Source organism: Cetorhinus maximus, unplaced genomic scaffold, assembly GCF_964194155.1.
Source record: "Cetorhinus maximus unplaced genomic scaffold, sCetMax3.hap1.1 HAP1_SCAFFOLD_625, whole genome shotgun sequence".
In the NCBI taxonomy this organism is placed as follows: domain Eukaryota; kingdom Metazoa; phylum Chordata; class Chondrichthyes; order Lamniformes; family Cetorhinidae; genus Cetorhinus; species Cetorhinus maximus.
Window position 1 is genome coordinate 154,364 of NW_027596567.1, and position 17,244 is coordinate 171,607.

General features: G+C 45.2%; 1 gene segment (V, D, J or C); it reads right to left on the reverse strand.

Moving 5' to 3' along the window:
* Positions 1–1,359: 1,359 nt before the first annotated feature.
* LOC144674309 (Ig heavy chain C region-like) lies at positions 1,360–16,879 on the reverse strand. The segment is given in 7 exon segments: positions 1,360–1,778; positions 2,495–2,806; positions 3,431–3,748; positions 3,963–4,262; positions 15,059–15,112; positions 16,348–16,650; positions 16,778–16,879. Coding segments are annotated over 7 exon segments (1,737 nt in total).
* Between the last annotated feature and the right edge of the window lie 365 nt (positions 16,880–17,244).

A 17,244-nucleotide genomic window follows, 5' to 3' on the forward strand; every position in this document is an offset into this window, starting at 1 on the left:
ACAATCAACCATCTGCCTCATAAAATGCAGGGACAGAACCGTGAACAACCCAGGGAGGATTTAATAATCAGTTTAGATTCGGATGATGGGAAATCAATCTTAGCATAAGATTAACAGGAACAAGAGTGTGAAAACTTCTTAAAATTATGTTGCATAAATATATATTTTACAACATTTTAAGCATGATGGGACTTTAAAACCTGTGGCCAGTAAGCTAGAAGCCGACTTCTGCTGTTGGTAATTGGGTCCTTACAGCAAAGGCCCGTTCCCTTCCAGATTCTCTGCTCGGGGACTGAGAGTCCAGTGAGTTAATAGTTTTGTTCCGTCTGGTTGGCTAAGCTATTTCCCTTTCGGTTCTCTCTGCTGAGAAGGTGGAGACACACCAGGTTAACCAATGACCTTCCTCGTCTTTCTGTTTAGGAAGTGGAGGTAAAATTGGCTAAAAATTTTCCTTTCAGTTTTCTCTGTTGGGGAAGCGGAGGTACAGTGGGTTAATAATTTCCCTTCCCCCTCTGTCTGTTGGGGAAGTGGAGGTATAGCAGGTTAACAATTTCCCTTCCCCCTCTCTCTGTTAGTGAAGTGGGGGTACAGTGGGTTAACAATTTCCCTTCCCCCTCTCTCTGTTGGGGAAGTGGAGGTACAGTGGGTTAACAATTTCCCTTCCCCCTCTCTCTGTTGGGGAAGTGGAGGTACAGTGGGTTAACAATTTCCCTTCCCCCTCTCTCTGTTGGGGAAGTGGAGGTACAGTGGGTTAACAATTTCCCTCCCCCCTCTCTCTGTTGGGGAAATGGGGGTACAGTGGGTTAACAATTTCCATTCCCCCTCTCTCTGTCGTGGAAATGGGGGTACAGTGGGTTAATAATTTCTCCTCCCCCTCTCTCTGATGGGGAAGTGAGGGGGTGCAGTGGGTTAACAATTTTCCTTCCCCCTCTCTCTGATGGGGAATTGTTGAGACATGTTTCTGTGTGACCCTCACTTCAATTCCCAGTGGGTGCGATGCAGCAACTTAAAGCTGGCATCCATTTTAAAGGAATGGACAATAAGAGAAGCAGCAACACCGAGATCTAAATGTGCTGAGTTTGTTTGCCGGAAATAGGAAATTGTTAGATTTCCCCTCAGTGGGAGGAGAGTTGGTGATGTTATTTTGCAGAATCCCGTGATGAATGAGCTTTACTCTGTCTCTAACCCAGGGTGTATCTGAGCTGGGAGCACTGGGTGTACAAGACTTGGTTCTGAGCCCTGGAAATATCCGATTTTAACTAAACAGCTCTAACATTAGCAAAAGTGGAAAACAACATTAATTAAGCGATTGTGCATTTAAATCACAATTGGAGAAAAGGACTTTATTATTTTTTTATTGAAGTTTGAAACGTAACCGAGAGATTCTCATTGACATGAATTAACGGTGTCCATCAGTGCAAGGGAAATATTCACAAAACTCGGTTTACCGCTGGATTTATCAACCGTTCTGTTGATGATCTTCAAGGGGATCGCTTCATGTCCCACCACACAGGAGTAAGAAGCGCCGCTGGCCCACTCTTCCGCTGCAATGGATAACAGGCTGTACATGAAGAAGGAGCTATTGCCGTTCTCCGCCACCACCTCGGTGTTCTTGTAGTTCCCGGGATTCACCGGCTTGTCATTGACGGTCCACTTGACGAAGATCTCTCGGGGGGAGAAACCTCTCACCAAGCAGCTGAGGGAGACGAATCTCTGAGCGGAGACATCTTCTGCCGAGGGCAGGAGGACAGACACGGACGGTTCCCGCAGATTTTTACCTGCAGAAAATGTACAATAAGTGTCAATAAACTGGATAATTTCGTAGACAATGAAACCGCTGGTTAGATGTGAGAGAAACGTGTTTTGTGATGAATATTAAGGGGTTTCATTATCCACTTCTTGGAAATATATCACCGATCCTTCACTATAGCTGAATCAAAATCCTGGAACTCCCTCCCTAACAGCACTGTGGGTGTATCTACATCACATGGACTGCAGCGGTTCAAGAAGGCAGCTCAACACCACCTTGTCAAGGGCAATTAGGGGTGGGCAATAAACGCTGGCGCAGCCAGCGACGCCCAAATGCCATGAATTAATAAATAAAAATCTTTGGGATCTGTCCGGTTTTCCAGCTCGGGGCAGAGATGGATACAATCCTTTTCCCTGAGAACTTATGGGGTTGGACGAGAAAGTTTCTCAAAGTTTACAGCACAGAAACAGGCCATTCGGCCCAACTGGTCTGTGTTGGTGTTTCAGCTTCGCACCAGGCTCCTCCCATCTTGCTTCATCTAAACCCAATGGCACAGCCTTCAGTTCATTGTTCATTCATCTACTTATCAATTTCCCCCTGAAAGTCCACAGGCCCAGGGCGTTTAGTTGGCGAAATTGCTAATCAGAGTAGACCATAAATACACTGAATAGTAAATATTGATTCTTACACTTACACTGGAAATAGACACATTGAACTACTTATTGCTTCAATCTCACCGCTCACCTGGTTCCTTGTGGATGGAACTTCTTAAAGGAGTCGGCAGATCCTGATTGCTCACCACGCAATAAAACTCAGCCCCACTCAGCCAGGCTTGTGTCGAGATGTTTACGTTGCTGACCACGCTGTCGGGGTCCTGTCCCGGTTGGACGGCGATCTCTGATTTCAAAGGCTTCTTCTCTTGTGTCCAGGACACGAGGACTCCATAAGGAGCATTGGAAACGATGCAGGTTAAGGTCACGGTCGCCTCCAGTAAGACCTGTTCTATTGGCGGTGGCAGTAGAGTAATTGTGGGATCGTTGGGGCAGTGGTCTGGGCCTGTGAGACAGAAATGAAGATCAACCAAAGTTTCACCTTCAGGAGCAGGACAGCAGTATTCAGCCTTCACTCCCTGAAGGAGAATAAATCACCTTGGACATATCGACCTCTAACTATCGTCTTTAATCTTCTTTACACAATGGAAAACCAGCTTGGTCTATGTAAATCGTTCTCATAATTTAAGTCGTTCAGCCCCGGTAACATTCTCATGAATCTATGTTGCCCCAGTCCCATTACAAATGTACCATTCCTGGGCCCTGGAATGCAGTACTGAAAGCCGTTTTATAAATAGGGTGGATGCACTTTCCAACACTCTCTCCCGAAGCTGTTACCAGTGAAGGGTTCCAGACACCTTCTGCGTCTCCAAATATGATCAGCTGACTCAGGGTAAAGCTAATGTCAAGTCCACCTCACTCATTCTGTGACGTCAATGCAGAGACGTGACGTGATAAAATCCTGAATGGTGAACAATCCGAATGCAGCCCTTACATCGGAATTAAACAATAACTACATGACAGTAAATTAGAAGTTGTTCCGTGCTTTCTACTAACTCCAGTAAATTCCTGATTTGATTAACATCGGAGAGCAGAATGATCTATTGCTTCCTCTGTTTGTATTTCTTACCCTCACACTTGGTGGCGTTTCGACTTTGGGTGACCCCTTGGTGAGTGACCTGACAGGTATAGACCGCGTCGGTGAACCATGCCCCAGCAGAGACTTTCAGCCGACTGGTCGCCGAGAAGTTCCCGTTCACTTCAAAGACGGGAGAGGTGACAATTCCTGAATCCATGGGTTGTCCATTCTTCAGCCACTTCACGGTGATTGGATTTGGTCGGAAATCGACGATGGAACAGACGGCGGTTGCAAATTTGTTGGTTGTGATTTCTTCCCGGGAACTCACGGTGAGGAGAACAGTTGGAGGGACCTGGTCATATCCAGCACCTTCAAAAAACACAGGTTAGCCATTTCTTGCAGAAGAAATTGATAACAGATACAATGAGTTCTTATATTTTAACAGGCTCTTTGCGGTCAATGGACACTAACCTGGAATTTCCAGGGATCAAAAGTATGCAGAGCACAATAAATGTATTATAACCAAGGCCCTATACAGGTCAATTACAGCCTTTCTGTTTCTCACAGGTTCCCCAACACTTACATTGCCATTCAATGCTCTTGTCTGAGCCGCTGTATTGAACCTCACACTTGATTTTGCTGCATTCCCCCTCTGACTCGGTGATGGTTAACTGGCTGCTCAGGGTGAAGGTTCCCTTCTGGTTTCTCACTGACGGGTAAGTCTTAAATCCAGTGGTGATCGGCTGCCCATCTTTCTTCCAGGTCAGTTTGGTGATTTCTGGGGAATAGTCCATCGCCAAACAGCCGTAGGTGACGGAGCCGTCGGTGTTGTGTTGCTGACAGGAGGAGACCAGTTTGTAGAGAGTGGGCGCAGACGGTGTCGCTGGGAAAAAATGGCCGATTGAAAAAGTTAGACTCTGTGATTTGTGATCATTAAGTAACCAAACAACTCAAAATTTGACTATAACTCTAAACATATCCTAATATATTCCAACTAAAACCCACATCCACATTTGATCATTTATTATTTCCATCATTTGGTGATCCTCATCTGTCGGTTCCCTCTTTAGAAACCCACACCTCTTTTCCCGCCTCTATCCCATGACTAAAATAGAACATTTTGATGTCATCTGAATGACATACCTTTCAGTGGATTAAAATGGAAGAGCAGAGGATTTCCCCCATTATTTCGCCACCATTTATTTCTCAATCAACAGCACTTGGTGATAGAGAAATTGTCTCGTCATTCATATCATTGCAGTTTGGAAATTGGCTCTGTTCAAATTGGCTGATGCCCCCTCCCTTCTCCACGTCCCCCCAAAACAAAGAATAGCAAAGACCCTTCGAAAGTACCTTTGTAATGGTACCTATATAATGACCATAGAACTCTAAACTGAATACCAGTTACAGTAAGTACGACATTTTCCAATCGTATGTACATATGAACATGCAGATCAGTAGCAGGAGTAGGCCATTCTGCCTCTCGAGCCTCCTCCACCATTCACTCCGATCATAGCTGATTGATTGTGGCGTTAACTCCATATTCCCGCCTATTCTCCGCTAACCTTTGACTCCCTTGTCAATGAAGAATCTCTCCACCTCTGCCTTGAAATATTAATGACTTCTCCTCCATCGCACTCTGGTGAAGAGAGTTCCAAACTTTCACTACCCTTTGAGAGAAAAATAAAATCTCCTCATTTCTGCCAGAATGGGAGACCCCTTATTTTTCAACTGTGTTCCCTATCGTTAGTCTCTCCCACAAGTGGAAACATCCTTTCAGCATCCACCCTGTCAATTTTCCCCAGGATTTTATATGTTTCAATAAAATCAGCTCTCATTCTTCTAAACTCCAATAGATACAGACCCAGCCTACCCAAACTTTCCTCATAAGTTAACCAACAACACCTCCCAGTATCATTTGAATGAATATTCTCTGAACAGCTTCTAATGCTTTTATATCCTTTCTTAAAGGAGACTAAATCTGGACACAGTAATTCAGACGAGGTCTCATCGACGCCCTGTTAAACTATAGCAAAACATCTTTACTTTTATATTCTATTCCCTTTGTAATAAATGACAACACTCCCTTTGCCATCCTCATCACTTGTTGTTCCTGCATTGTAACATTTTGTGATTCATGCACCAAGGGATCCACATCCTTCTGTACCTCAGGGTTCTGCAATATCTCTCCTTTTCAATAATATGCTGCTTTTGTATTCTTCCTGCCAAACTGGACAAGTTTATATTTTCCCACATTATACGGCATCTGTCATTTTTTGCCCACTCCTATAATCTATTTATATCCCTTTGCTGACCTTTATCCCCTCTTCACCACTTACTTTCCTCTCTATCTTTGTGTCATCAGCAAATTTCGCAAATTCATTCAGTCCTTTCATTCAAGTCATTGATATAAATTGTAAATAGTTGAGGCCGCAGCATTGATCCCTGTGGCACTGCACTTGTCACAAAACCATGATGGATCTACATAATTGCATTTGGATTTTCTTAGTGACCCGTGATAGGATCCTTAATAATAGATTCCAGCATTTTCGCTCGGACAGATGTTAAACTAACTGGCCTGTCCATTCTTGCTTTCCCTTTACCTCCTTTATTTGATATAAAAGCCTCATTCTCTATTTTCCAATCTGATGAGACCTTTCCACAATCTAGGGGAGTTTGGAAAATTAAAACCAATGCCTCTGCTATTTTAGCAACCACCTCGTTCAGGCCAAGATATTTGGCCAACTTCTCTGCCCATTTCCTTATTTTCCTTTATTGTCCAATCCGTGTCCCGCGGCTGGATTGTGGCCCCCGAAGCCCCTCTATCTGGACCCTGGAGCCGTTGTTCTAAATGCTGGTAAGGCGGGTCAGTGGAGTTCAAGATTTCTGGAAGGAGCTGCTCCTCCAATCACAGGCCAGTCTTCTACCCCGTTAGCTGCTGATAGGCCCGCTAGTCAGCCTATCAGCAGTAAAAGTGGGAGACAATCTGGTTGTGATTGGAGGGGCAGCGACCACCCGCTGGAGAAAGGCGCAGGGAGCCAGGGGGAAGCGCACAGAGGCATTGTCTCCCTTTTATGCCAGGGACTGAGACCCTTTCCCCGGGAATGGAAAGGATTTCAGGAGGAGGAGAGACAATGAGAGAGAGAGAGGGCGAGATAGAGAGAGTGGGGCCCAGGGCGCCTGGGGCCTCGGCTCGCAACTGCTATCGCCCGGATCTCCCCGCTATAGCCCGGCTCTCAGCCCTTCCCCCACCCTCCGCCTCTCTGCCCCGTCCCTCCCCCCCGCCTCTATGCCCTTAAACCCCTGGCTCTCTGCCCTTTCCCCTCCGGTCTCACTGCCCTTCCCGCCCCGGCATCTCTGCCCTTTCCCCCCCGCAACTTTGCCCTTTCCCCCTCGCCTCTCTGCCATTTCTCCCCCAGCTCTCCGCACTTATTCCACGGCTCTCTGCCCTTCCCCCCTCAGCCTCTCTGCCCTTTCCACCCCCCGCCTCCCTGTCCTTGACCCTCCGCCTCTCTGTCCATCCCCCCTCCGCCCTTTCCCCCTCTTCCCCTCGCCCTTTCCCCATCTGCTCTCCCCCCTCCCGCCTCTCTGCCCTTTCCCCCTCCCGCCTCTCGGCCCTTTCCCCCACCCGCCTCTCTGTCCTTTCCCCCACCCGCCTCTCTGCCCTCCCCCTCCCGCCTCTCTGCCCTTTACCCCCCCCCGCCTCTCTGCCCTTTACCCCTCCCGCCTCTCTGCCCTTTCCCCCCCCGCCTCTCTGCCCTTTACCCCTCCCGCCTCTCTGCCCTTTACCCCTCCCGCCTCTCTGCCCTTTACCCCTCCCGCCTCTCTGCCCTTTACCCCTCCCGCCTCTCTGCCCTTTACCCCTCCCGCCCCTCTGTCCTTTCCCCCTCCCGCCTCTCTGCCCTTTCCCCCTTCCGCCTCTCTGCCCTTTCCCCCTCCCGCCTCTCTGCCCTTTCCCCCTCCCGCCTCTCTGCCCTTTCCCCCTTCCGCCTCTCTGCCCTTTCCCCCTCCCGCCTCTCTGCCTCTCTCCCCATCCCGCCTCTCTGCCCTTTCCCCCTCCTGCCTCTCTAACCTTTCCCGCTCTGCGTTCCTCCCTCCGGCCTCTCTGCCCTCCTCCCTCCCGCCTCTCTGCCCTTCTCCCTTCTACCTCCCTTCCCTTCCCCCTCCTGCCTCTCTCCCCTTTCTCCCTCCCGCCTCTCTGCCCTTTCCCCCTCCCGCCTCTCTGCCCTTTCCCCCTCCCGCCTCTCTGCCCTTTCCCCCTCCCTCCTCTCTTCCCTTTCCCCCTCCCGCCTCTCTGCCCTTTCCCCCCAGCTCTCTGCACTTACTCCACGGGTCCCTGCACTTTCGCCAGGCTCTCTGACCTTTTCACCGACGCTCATCACTCCATTCGGCCATGCTCCACTTTCTGACACTGTGAGGATTCAGGCCTCGCTTCCAAGTCTCACTTCCCTGCAGGTCCCGCCCTCCCACACACCGATTTAGGAAAAGTGATCTAGTAAGTGAGCATGTGCATGATTGACAGTGAGGGTGGCTGAGTGACAGAGTGAGGGTGGGTGGCTGATTGCATGAGGGTGCGTGGGTGAGTGAAGGAGTGAATGAGGGTGGGTGGTGAGTGAGCGAGGGTGGGTGTCTGAAGGTGGGTGAGTGAGGATGGATAAGTGAATGAGGGTGGGTATTTGAATGAGGGTAGATGAGCGGGTGAGTGAGGGTTGGTGGGTCTGTGAGGGTGGGTGTGTGAGTGACGGTGAGTGGGTATGTGAGGGCGGGTGGATGAGTGTGAATGAAGCTGGGTGGATAAGGGTCAGTGAGAGTGAGTGATGGTGGGTGAGTGAGTAATTGATGGTGAGTCAATGAGGGTGTGTGAAGGTGGGTGAGGGTGGATGAATGAGGGTGTGTGAGGGTGGGTGAGTGAGGAGTGCGAGTGAGTAAGGGCGAGGGAGTGAGGGTGAGGGAGTGAGGGTGAGTGAGTGACTGTGGGTGAGCGAGGGTCAGTGAGTGAGGGCCAGTGAGTGAGGGTGAAGAAATGATGGTGAGGGAGCGAGGGTGTGTGAGTGAGGGTGAGTGAGTGAGGTTGAGTGAGTGAGTGTGAGCGAGTGTGAGTGAGTGAGCGATGGTGAGTGAGGGTGAGTGAGTCAGTGTGAGGGAGTGAGGGTGATTGAGTGACTGTGGGTGAGCGAGGGTCAGTGAGTGAGGGCCAGTGAGTGAGGGCCAGTGAGTGAGGGTGAAGAAATGATGGTGAGGGAGCGAGGGTGTGTGAGTGAGGGTGAGTGAGTGAGGTTGAGTGAGTGAGTGTGAGCGAGTGTGAGTGAGTGAGCGATGGTGAGTGAGGGTGAGTGAGTCAGTGTGAGGGAGTGAGGGTGAGTGAGTGAGTGAGTGAGGGTGAGTGATTGTGGGCAGTGAGGGGGCCCAGGTGCAGGAGGCTCATCAAGGCGATGTTTCTCCGGATGATTTTCCACTCCGGCTCAGTTTTCCATTTCCTGTCGTCCACAGCCGAGCTGGGGGCACCTCCATTCGGCTCCACCACCTCCACCTCCTCCTCTTCCTCTCCATCGATCCTGTCCCGATTCTCCATATTGATCAGCTTTCAGTAACACCGGCTGTGTAAAGTCAGACAGCAGTGTAGATCGCTGGCCAGCTGCTTTAATGCCGATGCCTTTCTTTGAGAAACCCATGTCAGTGTGCGAATAGGCAGACTGAGGGGGCTGGAGGGGAAGGTTACAGCAAAACCAGGATGGGCCGTGCAGGCTTCTTGCACCAAGTGTGCACCAGTATTGGGGATCCTGGCGGCTGTGGTCCGCCACATCTCTCCCTTTTTTCTGTTTCTATATGTTTGGTTCAACACTTGGAAATTCTCCACATATACAGTGATGTCACCTGTGTAATTTCATTTTACACAACAGGTCCTCAGAAATGGAGCAATGAACATGCATGCAGCTTAACGGATTTTCATTCTGCAATTAGTATTTTCAGCCCACTTCTGTGTGTGATAATGTGTGTGTGTGTGTGAGAGAAAGAGAGAAAGAGAGTGCATGCAAGTGTATGTGTGTTTTTGAGAGAGAGAGAGAGACAGTGACAGAGAGAGACGGAGAGTGAGATACGGAGTTTAATTGTGAGAGTGTGTGAAATGGAGAATGTGTGTGTGGGAGAGAAAGACTGCGTGTGCTTGTGAGTGTGGGAGAGAGAGAGAGAGAGAAAGAGAGAGTGTGTGAGAGGGGGAGAGTGTGTTTTTCTGTGCGTGTCATAGGGAGTATAAGTGTGAGAGTGTCTGAGATAGAGAAATGTGTGTGAGAGAGAATGTGTGTGTGAGAGAGAGCTGCTGTGTGTGTGAGAGAGAGAGCGACTGTGTGTGTGTGAGAGTTAGAGAGAGAGAGAGATAGAGAAAGAGAGTGTGTAGGGGTGTGAGTGATTGGTAGTATAAATGTGTGAGAGAAAGTGTGTGAGAGAGCGAACGTGTGTGTGTGGGGGAGAGAAAGAGTGTGTGAAAGACAGAGCCAGTGTTTGTGTCAGAGAGAGAGAGAATAAGAGAGAGTGCATGTGTGAGTGAACAAGTGTGTGTGTGAGAGGGAATGTGTTTGTGTTTCTGTGTGTGTGACAGAGAGAATGGAGAGTGTGTGCATGTGTGAGAGTGTGTATGTGTGTGGGAGAGAGGGTGCATGTATGTGAGAGAGAGAGTGGTTGTGCGTAAAAGAGAGGGAGTGTGCGTGTGTGTGAGAGAGAGTGCATGTGTGAGAAAGAAAGAGTGCATGTGTGTGTGAGAGAGATAGTGTGCACGTGTGTGAGAGTGTGTATAGTTGAGAGAGTATGTGTATGAGAGAATGTGAGTGTCTGCGTGAGAGTGTGTGTGAAAGAGAGAGGAAATGTGTGAGAGACAGAGTGTGTGCATGTTAAAGAGAATTTGAGTGTGAGAGGGAGAATGTGACAGTGTGTGTGAGTGTGACAAAGAGAGCATGCGTGACAGAGAGAGTGAGCGAGTGAGGGTGTGTGGTTAAGAGACTGAGTGTGTCGAGGTAGATCAGCCATGATCTTACTGAATGGAGGGCAGGATCGAAGGGCTGATATCCTCTCATTCTCTCATTTCTGTCATTCATTCCTCTCCCTGCAGGTGGCAATCCAATGACTCAGTTTTTGATGGCGGCTCCTTTTCCCCAAATCCCCCGCGGCTGGTTGTTTGGAGCGGGAGCCTGGTCATTGTCCATTTCAATCGTTTAAATAACTCGCAGCCTCTGATCAGATCAGAACAGGCGCTGCTCTCTGGAGCCTCACTGTCACTCCCTGATTCTGTTTGTTCTGAAATTGTGCTCAAGTTCAGCTCACTCACATTCAATGATTTTCTGATACTCAAAATGCTGAAACATAATTAATTCATTAAAATTTATACATGTTCTCTCCAGAAATATTGTTAATAACAATTAACGTTCGTCATTTCAACCGAGCAATGGAACAATTTGTTTTCAGAGATGTGGCTCGAGAACTCACTGCCAGTTAGTTCGATGCTGATTCAGTTTGTTTGACCTCTGCAGGGAGAAGACTCTCAGGTCAGTAACAGGACAAGTTAAGATATGGATTAAAGCCCCCACTCCTCCTCCAGTACACTCCTGTCATCAGCTGCAAGGGTGGGGCTCAACAGAAAGCCAACTCTCCACTCAACTGTCAAACACTCCGGGTCAGGTACAGCACTGGTTTGATATAAAATAAAACTCCCTCCACATTGTCCTATCAAATATGCCTAGGAGAGGGTTCAATCCTGTTTTGATATAAATGCTGTGGCTGCAAGAGGCGGTCAGAGGCTGGGAATTCTCTGGCGAGTAATTCAACTCCTATTGCCCAAAGACAACTCACCATATACAAGGCACAAGTCAGGACTGGGATGGAATAGATTTCACTTACCTCAATGAGTGAAACTTCAAAACACCCCAAGAAACTCGATACTATCCGGGACAAAGCAGCCCACAGAATTGGTACCCCATCCACTACCTGAAACATTCACACCCTCCCCCACAGACGCACAGTGACTGCAGTGTGTACCATATACAGGGTGCACTGCAGCAACTCGCTAAGGCTCCTTCAGCAGCACCTTCAAAACCCGCAACTTCTAACTAGAAGGACAAGGGCAGCAGGTGCTAGGGAACACCTCCACCTGTACGCTCCCCTCCAAGGCACCCACCATCCTGACTTGGAATGATATCGCTGTGCCTTCACTGTGAATACCTCAAAATCCTGGAGCTCCTTTCCTAACAGCACTGTGAGTGTACCTGCAGCTATTCAAGGAGGCGGCATTTCAACACTTCAAGGGATAATTAGGGATGGACAACGAATGCTGGCCTTGCCAGCGACCCCAACATCCTATGACAGGATTAAAAATAAGATACAGGCTAATTTCTTACTCCACACTGTCCAACTAAATAGGTCAAGGACTGCTACAGCACGAATTAAAATAGGATAAAGCTATCTCTGCATTGCCTAACCGAACATTCCCAAGATACATACATCACTGGTTTAAAATCGACCAAATCTCCTTCGACAGTCTGTCTGTCGTTTCTGAATTGTCCTTTCTGACTGTCACAATGGGTTGGGTATCTCATTTCTGAGGCGCCTGGTCAAAAAGTCAAACTTTCACATTTCTCACAGATACAAGTTTTTTGAAGAAATAAATCAAATTGCACTTCTTGAAATCCAGGAGAGTGAACCAGAAGGTTTACAACCAGTCAGGAAGATTCCTGGTCCCAGCACAGTGAGCACGTGCACAGAAACAGAACAGACACAAATGACGCAACAAGCGAGTTCCCAGCAGATAGATCTGTTCAATCTGTCCATTTCATTCAAGCTGTTTGATTCCAATTGATGAACGGTCAATTTACTACAATTATTCTATAACTTCTTTGAAATTAATCTGATTTTCATTTCAAAATTCCCTTTTAAGTCCATCTAATTCTCCCTGATCTGTCTCAAATCTCCAAATAATATAGGATTTAAGTTACCCTGAAAATGAGCACAGCAAATATTACAGATTCAGGATAATTTGAGAGACTCAATGACAGGGTAAGAATTAAACAAATCAGGAAACATTCACATTGAAAACCGATTACCCGCTGATTTGATTTGATTTTAGGTATGAATAGAATCAGTAAAAACATCGAGGCGAAACACCTTATCGAGCTGAGCACAGCTAAGTGAGAAAAGTATTCTTTTCTAAATTCATTTTGGATACAATTAAAAATTCTCTCCACTGAGATTTTGCATTCACTATAATGACAGTATACTACTTAATTGTTGGAGCAGATTTATGTTGAATTAATTATCACTAATATTATATTGTAAGCTAATTATCTTGTTATTGTCAATTCATTTTCTTGTCAGCTGATTTCTACTCTATAATATTAAAAATGGTTTTCAAAAATTGAAAACTTGTTTCTCCTTGGGACTTTGTGAAATAACTGGGGTTTATTTAAATCAACGTGATACTGAAGCAATGTTAAACAATAAACTTCAAATTGCTAGATGGCAACATTCAGGCAAGTGCATCAATTTTACTTAAATCTAAGCACGATTTACTATTTTGCTTTTACTTCTGCTCTGTTTTAATCAACAATATTGTAAGCTATGTGTGTTTGTGAACGCATTGAGAAATCATAAATTCCATCTATTCTCATCGAGTAATTCACAGGGCGAATTTATCAGTAGAATATTTGAAATACTTTGAAATCTGGCCGGGGTCACGTCGCATTAAGTGTCTATGAGCTGTAACATCATCTGTTTGCTAAAGGAAGCTTGTCTAAACTCCAAACTATATGTAAAAAAATGTTTCTGGCAGTTACTTATTATCAATAAAATTGCTTCCTAGATAACAATCCCTATTCTTTAATTGTCACATATATTGTTCATTGAAAGAAGATCCAAATTGATCAATATAAAACTTGATGAGAACAATTCATTCAGACCATCTGCGCCACTGAAATATAATCAGCAAATTGAAACGAGATTTTGTTGCTCAATTTAATATTTAATAAGAATTAAGCATGAATCTCAGATATAATCCGTTCTTCTCCTATAATCCTATCCTGTGTACAGCACAGTTATGGTAGACAGGATGTTGTTATTAAATCCAAAACTAACATTAATGTTTGCAATTAAATTAATCTGTTCTAATTTCAAGCTTTTACTTGTCAATCTCTCTTCATATGCAGTCTGCACCTTCCTACAGTTCAAAAAATATGTAAGAACAATTCATTTACTACCAGCGATTTCCACCCCCCCCCCCCCCCAGAAAACTGTTTAAGATTAGATTAGTGACAATTATCTCGCTCTCCAAATCCCAATAACATTGAAGGAATAATATGGTTACGGCTGCACAGAAAAAATGTAATAACCAGATAGACATATTGCCAAACTGAAATGTCAAACTCCTCTTTAAGTCAATGCAAACGTTATCAGGGATATAAAAAATAATTCAAAATCCCTCGTGAAATTGACCAAATCTGTAGAATCAATATATTCTTATTGAAATTTTTTCATGCATAATCACAAAATGTTTCCAGCCTAAAAACTTTCCCGATATGTTAATTGTGCGCAGTGCACAACAAAATTATGAAAGGCGATTAATGATCAATTAGGTTAATATGAAAGCTGTTCAGCCAATATGGAGAAATATTACCACATTATAATTGTTTGAATTGTATTACTTTTACTCTACAACTTGAAAACTTGTTAATTATATAGTTTCTGATTGCAGTAACGAATTATGTTCTGAATGAGCGTCATAATCCATGGTTTAGTTTAATCTGCAATTATCACTTAAAATAAAGACAAAATGTTCTAACACATCTTTAAACGCTTTTTTTCCCATTTCTGAAACCTGTCTGTTTTCTGCCTAGAATCGTGTTTCAAGCAGATACAAACGCGTAGACTGTTCAATCACAAAACGTGCAACCGCTCAATATCACCGAGTTTAAACAATGCAGAAACAATGCAGAACCGCCAAACCGTTTCACAAATTTTACTTATTCAAAGCCATCCAGACACACAATATGCTCGGGAGAAAAACACCAAATCACATCACTGAGGGGCTGAAACCCGTTTCATGGAGAAGCAGCTCAATTGTACAAACACTTCCAACAGAATCCAATGTAACATTGCAAGAAAATCTCAATATCGGATCCAGGCAACACGCTCGTCACTAAATAAATGAATAATTAAACTAAACAGAAATATGGAATAATGTCAACAGCATTGTGAGTAGGCGGAACATGTTCAATAAATTAATATTGAAACTTAAGCATATTTTGTTCATTTTGGGTTTGATTTCAAACCTATTTAAACCCTTGTGCAACAGATGGTAAAACCCGCAGGCGTTAGATGTCACCGAGATTAAACATTGCAGAAACGTCAAACTGTTTTAACAAACGTTAGATATTTCATGTCACCCGGCCACACATTATCCTCAGAAGATAAACACCAAATCACAACAACCAGGGACCGAATCCCTCAGCAGCACTTTTTGTCAAGACACAGCGGAATTATATAATTCAATTTAAGCAGAATCACATGAAACATTGTAAAACAAATCTGCATACAGAATCCACCAAACCCACGTTTCAGTGAACGAATGAATTATTAAAATAGACAAAAATATAAAGCATAGACTCAAGTAATACAATCAATAAATAAACATGTGGTTCTTACCTGCAGTCACCGTCACCATGGTCCCTTGTCCCCAGTAGTCGAAATAATCACAGTGTTACATTCCCTGGGCTGTGCCATACAATAACTTGCCCTGCACGAAAAAGACAGAATCTAACATTACTTTAAATATTCATAAGTCAGAGGCAAAGCAAGGTCACAGTGAATCTTCACGAAATTATATTTGCGTTTGTAGATATCTTTAGGTATTCATCAATGATCCTCATGTTTAATAATTCACAAAGTAACACATGAACATGTTATTGAAATCACCAACTGATGAATGCATAATTATCACAGCTTTTCCATCTTAAACCATGTTTTTTGGGCAGTTCTGGACATAAATAATACTTCACTGTAAATATAGCAGGATTGTAAAAGCGAACACTGACCCAGGAAGACTCAATTAGTGCTGAGGTGTTTTTGTATTGACAGTAACTGCTGTGCCATCCAGTATATCACAGTGAGACACATCATGTCAAATACTGCGGCAGACTGTTCACTGTAAAATACAGAGATTTAATTTCACTGCGCTCTCAAAAACCTGATCCCGACTCGCCTAAGAGTGAATCAGCGAGATATTTCAGCTTATACTGGTCATTATACTTATCAATGTGATTGGAATTCTTTCAAAACCTCTTTGCAGATTTAGCGTTTCCGAAAACACTCACAAAGCGGAAGACTGCTATATGTTTTCACAAGCCAATATTACCTCTACACCTTATTTTATTTAAATATGATTTTCTTTGACGTTCCTGCTGTGTTAGTGATCACCAATTTGAACAAACTCCTTCTCTGAGGTTTTTGTATGAGGATGTCGCTGTGCACAGCACTGTGACCCACTGCTGTAGTATCACAGTGAAAAACACCCGCACAAAAACTGCACCCACTCTCTGTTCAGTGCTGCCTCTCAATATCCACATCAATAGCCGTTTAATTCTGATCTAGAAGTAGAATTCATGCAGCAGTTTACAAAATTGAACGAAAAGAGACCTCCCCCAGGTATCAGATATATTAAAATGAACATTATATCCAGGTCTGTAATTGCGGAAACTGTTACCATTAAATATCAACACAGCCAAAAGCTCAGTTCATTACATCGACTGGTTTGGTTTGCTAGTTTTACTGTTTGCTGTGCTACTTATGTCAGGAGCTGCTTGTTGCCTAGTCCTGATCATTACAGTTAATGTTACATTTAAAACAAGTACTGACCGTCAGGTTATGATGGAAGTTGTTGAGTTTCTCTCGATCTGTTCTTGTTCGGGTCCAGCCCTGGTTCTTCTCGCTGTGGTCTTTTGCACAGTAATAGATGGCGGTGTCTTCAGTCTTCAGACTCGTCATGTCCAAGGAGAAGATGTTCCTTGAAGTGTCTTTGGACGCAGTAAATCGATTCTTAATTCCTGGGGCGTAGTATTCGTTCGATGAACTATAGTAGCTAACCAGCCACTCCAGCCCCTGTCCGGGAACCTGTCGGATCCAGCCCATGCCGTAGCTGCCAAGACTGAACCCGCTGGTTTTACAGGTCAGTGTCAGGGAGCCTCCGGGACGCCCGTTCTCTGCCTCTGGCTGAGTCAACACAACATCCGACTGGACACCTGTAAAAAATATATCAAAAACCTCGAGGATTAATCCTGGTGAAATGATTCCTGACTCTGTAACATTCCAGAGAGACTAACACTGAAACAGAAACAGTGAGAGACTTGGACAATAAAAACTACTCACGGCATAAGAAAGTCAGCAACAAACTGAGAGAAATCGCCGACCTCATCCTTCTGGTCATTTGGGGAAAATGGTTCTGTCCAGAACTCAGTGAACAAACCAGCTCCCGGACGGTTGGATTCCGGCCCCAGTGAGCGGCATTTAAATACCCGGCAGAAGGGGGCGGGTTTCCAGGCACCGCCTGTTGATTTCCTGGTGGAGGCGGCGACTGGATCCACGCCCCACCTTCCACATCCCCAACAGAATGGACTCAGATATTTACAATAGGTTATTGTTAAAAGTGGACATTTTATCTGTATCGGGATATTTGGGCTGAATGGATTCATTGTAAAGTCTCCAGTGGTTCTAATGGTGAAATTACAGTTGAGCATCTGTTAATAAAAATACAATTCCATTGAAAATTAAGCCCAGTTATTTCTACACCACTTCACAAGGCGTTGAACCAAAAAAAATAAATTATATTATCAGGG